Source organism: Sceloporus undulatus, chromosome 6 (assembly GCF_019175285.1).
Source record: "Sceloporus undulatus isolate JIND9_A2432 ecotype Alabama chromosome 6, SceUnd_v1.1, whole genome shotgun sequence".
NCBI lineage: Eukaryota > Metazoa > Chordata > Lepidosauria > Squamata > Phrynosomatidae > Sceloporus > Sceloporus undulatus.
In genome coordinates this window covers 124,836,864-124,841,908 of record NC_056527.1, presented here as the reverse complement: position 1 = coordinate 124,841,908, position 5,045 = coordinate 124,836,864, and the positions used below count along the sequence as shown (strand labels likewise).

Below are 5,045 nucleotides of genomic sequence, written 5' to 3'. Positions count from 1 at the left end.
TTCATCCACACTCACAAGGATCACATGCCAGGTTGTGGCATTATTCCAGGTGAGATTCATCCACACTCACAAGGATCACATGCCAGGTTGTGGCATTATTCCAGGTGAGATTCTTTAATGATATATTCACATATTGCCAGTAAAAAAATAATACCTGAGAAATTCACTGCTTCCCATACCAAAAGAGAAGCTCTGGGACTGTGCCTTTTGCATTTAGTGGCTCCCTTTGGAGATCCATTCAGCAAAAAACACCTTCTGCAATGCAGAAGTTCATTAGGCACTGATGCAAAATAGTGATGGTACTTTATTGCAAAGATAATAATTTATCGTTGGGGATAAAAGCGAATATTGTCCAGCTAGCGGATGGACTTTCTCTACAGTACAGTATGCACATTATGATGACTCATCCTGCAGAAGTCCATCCTGACTCCCAGACTCTCTATGCTGTGAAAGAAGACTCTTTATGAAATGATGATGATAGCAATAACAGCAGCAACAGGACCATATCGCAACTAATGACAATCATAAGACACTTCGGAAATGTTCCTTTTTTCTTGCGGAAGCTGGGCATGATTTCATGTTATGTAATGCAGTTCGTTTCCATGATTACTTTTTCCATTCTACCCCTCATGCAATGTGTTCCTGCACATTTTATTGTGATCGTCCCTTGAGCACATTAAAGTCTGCAGAAAAGACAGTATCCATATTCATCGGCAGAAAGAACGGCAGCAGCAGTTGGAACTTGAGAAGACAGCATTAGCACTACGAACTGCATTACCCCCCCCCCCCCCGTACTTCAGCAACTGCTGCAGAATTCGGACCACGTCAAATGTTGCGGCTTGTAACTGAGGTGAACATGACACATCAGAGGTGCAAGAGAGTGAAGGGACAGGGCTGGGTTTTTGGCACTGTTTCAGCACCAATACAATATGTGTGGATGCTAACAACTTTAGCTACCAGCGGCCTCTTTTTCTTTCTGCTCTTCTTATCCCAGAGTCAATTCTGCAATGCATCTGCTTCATGGCACTATTTAAACCAGGAGAACTTTCTGCATCGTATTTTTTTTGCAAGCTAGGTTTTTCATCTTTCCAAAGCCAGGTCTGCTATTGCTTGGCTCATGTTAAGGTCACATTGAAAAGAAAGCCTTTCTGGAGTTGCAAACCTAATTCTTCTGCTGCATGGCACAGGTTTCCAGCATATCCTCCCTCTTTTTCTTTCTGGCAGAATGGAGTCTAGAAATAGAATGTGACTCACATTGCAAGATGCCTTTCTGTTCACTCTTTCTGTCTGAAATATGCATTTTGTATGATCTCTTTCCCCTCTCTGCTGTGTCATCCCTCCTTGAAAGAGCAGCAACAGGAGCAAAAAGGAGACCTTTCACCATTGCTTCCCCTATTCCCCTTCCACCATGAATTTAAACATCCAACCAGACGTCTGACTTGTCCAACTCAGAAGCCTGGAAGGAAAGTTTGCCAAGATCCCCATCCAAATGCATTTATGTCCCTGCAATGCGGGCTTTGGGGAAACTTGTCATCTATGTATGACTGCAGCATCTTTCTATCACGGATCTGAGTCTTCGGATCACACCCCAGTTCTCCAGAAATATCCAGGGAGGTCTGACATATTCTCTGCCAGTTATCTGTCATCAGACCTGTATTCTCAGGCTACAGAGAAAGCGTCAAAATTTTGCGCATCTGCTGCGACTTATAGGAAACTGACAACGCAGCATCAATAGTTGGAACAGCAACATTGGACTTTTGCTTTTCAATACACTAGTGAAGATATACCTACATGTATGACCTTTTTTCTTGTTTCTACATGAGCTAGAACTGTTTGGATTGCTGTTTTTGCATATAGTTCTGTGATCTGCAAAACAATGCTGGCCTTTTGACCATGGTTTCATTCCTGAGTTTGCAATTTAAGTGGAAGTCCCAAGTCCTCTGGTTTGGTTTTTTTTTGGGGGGGGGGATTAAGGCACAGAACATTGCCATTTGGAGCATACAAAATGCCACTCTTGGACCCACCCCAACCCAACTTCAAAGCAGGATCTCCCTCTGAGAGTTTGAGTAAAGCAAAGGAAGCCCCTTCCCCTTTCCTCCCTCCCCACTTGGAAGATTTCCCACTGCTATAATAGAGAAAACTCATGCATTGGCGGAGGAGCCCTGGCAAAGTGGTTTGAGTGTTGGGTGATGACTCTGGAAATCAGAGTTCAGTTCCCAGCTCAGCCACCCACTGGGCAAGCTTGGCCAAGTCACACTCTCTCAGCCTCAGAGGAAGGCAATGGCAAACCCCCTCTGAGCCAAGGAAACGCCAGGATAGGGCTGCCATAAGTCTGAACGACTTGAAGGTACACAATGCCAAAGAGTTCTCCGACTTAGTGAGGCAGAAGAGGTTGGACAGCGACCTAGCAGGGTCTGGATCCACCTACTTGGGATTGGCCACGCCCACCTTGGGCTGGCCACGCCCACCTCCCCACGCTCCCCAAACCCCCTTCACTGCCATCAGCTTCCACTGCCTTTGGAAGAAGCTCCCTGAAGTTTCAACCCAGTGCAAGGGAGGGGGGGGGATTGTGTCCATCCTGAAAACTCCTGCTTTGGGCAGGGAAAGCCCAGTCTCCCGGCTTCCTCTGGAGAGTGTGTCATAGGAGGGATCCTTGGACGTCATCCCGACCCACCTCTCCCCCTGGCCCTGCCTCCTCCCCACCCTCCCAACCTCCCATTGGGGAAGGGGACTCCTGGAGGTCATCCAGACCCACTCCCCCTGGCCATGATCCATCTAGTAAGTGGTGCAGCCCTGCCTCCTCCCCACCCTCACAGCCTCATGAATGGACTCCTAGAGGTCATCCAGACTCATCCCCCCCTGGTCATGACCTCCGCTAGCCCTGCCTCCTCCTTCCTTCCGACCCTCACAGCCTTATGAGGGAACGGGATCCCAAGAAGTCATCTAGACCCACCCCCCCGGCCACGGCACCCCCCCCGACCTACTTCATCCCTCCTCCCCACCCTCACAGCCTCCTTGGGGAAGGGGATTCCTGGAGGCCCACTTTGGGGAGGGGTATCCCTGGAGGTCATCCAGACCCGCTCCCCTGGGCGTGCCTCCTCCCTCCTCCCAATCTGCACAGCCCCATCGGTGAAGGGGACCCTAGAGGTCATCCAGACCCACCCCCTGTCTCCTCCCCACCCTCATCGGGGAAGGGGACTCCTGGAGCTCATCCAGACCCACTCTCCATGGCCCTGGCCCGCCTCCCCTGCTGTGCCCACCTGGTAGGTGGCGAGGTCGTGGTTGTGGCGCTCCTCGATGTCGTTGATCTGCCGCTCGAGGGACTCCTTGGTGCCGCGGACGGACTCGAGCTCGATGCTCTTGGCCTGTAGCTGGCGGCGGTACTCGGCGATCTCCTCCTTGGCGGAGCGGATCTGCTCCTTGTTCTGCTCGGCGGCCTCGGTCAGCTTGGCGTAGCGCCCGCGGAACCACTCCTCGGCCTGGAGCATGTTGTGGTCGGAGTGGCACTCCAGCTGGGAGCGGATCTCCTTGAGGGCGGCCGAGAGGTCGGTGGTGGAGGCGCTCTTCAGGTAGTCCTTGCGGGGCTCCGTCGAGGAGGAGGCCTGGATCTGGGCCAGGAGCTCGGCCACCTCCTCCTCGTGGTTCCCGCGGAGGAAGGCCACCTCGTCCTGCAGGGCCTGGGCCTTCTTGTCCAGCTCCACCTTGAGCAGCGCGGCCTCCTCGACGTCTTTGCGGAGGGCCCTGGTCACGGCCTCGGTCTCGTCGCGGAGCCGGGCCTCGTCCTCGAAGCGCTCCTTGAGGCGCTGGAGGTCCTCCTCCAGGTGCTCCGAGTCCAGCTGCAGCGCCGCCTTCTCGTGGCTGACTTGCTCCAGGGCCCCGCGCAGCTCCCGCAGCTCCTGCTCGAAGGCCTCCCCCAGCTGGCCCCGGCCGGCCTGCCTCTGCCGCAGCGCCGCGATCTCGGCCTCCAGCTCCTTGTTCTGCTGCTCCAGGGAGTGCACCTTCTCGATGTACCCCGCGAAGCGGTCGTTCAGGCCCTGCAGCTGCTCCTTCTCGCTGGAGCGCTTCCCTTCCGACGGCGCCAGGCCGTTAAAGAGCGAGGTCTGGCTCAGCTCCAGGCTCTCCGCGGAGCTCAGCCCCGCCGCCGAGCCGTACGAGCCCCGGCCCATCGAGACCACATTGCGGGCCTTGTACGACGACGAGACCGTGCTGGGAGAGCTCCGCGACCACGACTGCGATCGGAAGCCGCTCGACGGGGAGACGCTGGCCCGGCTGAAGGCAGAGCTCCGGCTCTCGGCCATCCGCCGGTAGGAAGAGCCGCCGCCGACGCCCAGCGTCTCCAGCGTGTAGCTCATCTTGGACGGAAGGGCCGCCAGCGGAGAGCAACGCCGGCCCCGCCGCCTTTTATACCCGAGGCCCTCGGCGGAGGCACGGGGGAGGGGCCAAGGCCGTGACGCGGGAAAGGGGAGGGGCCCGACGCCACGGGGAACGCCCCGTCCAGGCCAAGCCACGCCCACAGGCCACGCTCCCAGGGCCTCCAAGGCCGAGGGGCCTCGCCATCCTCCGCTCCTGCCTTCTGCTCCTATGTCTCCAAGTCCAGTCCTTCCTTCCTTCCTTCCTTCCTTCCTTCCTTCCTTCCTTCCTTCCTTCCTTCCTTCCTTCCTTTGACTATCTTTTTTTCTTCCTTCTGCTCCTTTTTCCCTCCCTCCTCTGTTCCCCTTCCCCTTCCTTCCTTTGGCTACTCTATTCTCTTCCTTCTGATCCCCAAGTCCAATGGATCCTTTCCATCCATCCCTCCTTTCCTCCTTTTCTTCCTACCCTCCCTCCTTTGGCTATCTTTTTCTCTTCCTTCTGCACCTCAAGTCCACGTGTTCTTTCCTTTTTTCCTTCCTTTGGCTACTTTTTTCTCTCCATTCTGGTCCTCGTCCAATTATATCCTTTCCATTCCTCCCTTCTTTTTCTCCCTCCTTTGGTTATTTTTTCTCTTCCTTCAGCACCCAAAGTCCATATGTCCTTTCCATCTACACCTTCCTTCCTTCCTTCCTTCC

The 5,045-nt window shown here is 54.5% G+C and overlaps 1 protein-coding gene across 1 annotated transcript in view; it reads right to left on the bottom strand.

Moving 5' to 3' along the window:
* NEFM (neurofilament medium chain) overlaps positions 1–4,481 on the bottom strand; it is a 13,232-nt gene extending 8,751 nt beyond the window's left edge. The window contains exon 1 of the mRNA XM_042476133.1: positions 3,261–4,481. Within this exon, the coding sequence (XP_042332067.1) occupies positions 3,261–4,352 (1,092 nt within the window). The 5' untranslated portion in view covers positions 4,353–4,481. The remainder of the gene's footprint in view (positions 1–3,260) is intronic.
* Between the last annotated feature and the right edge of the window lie 564 nt (positions 4,482–5,045).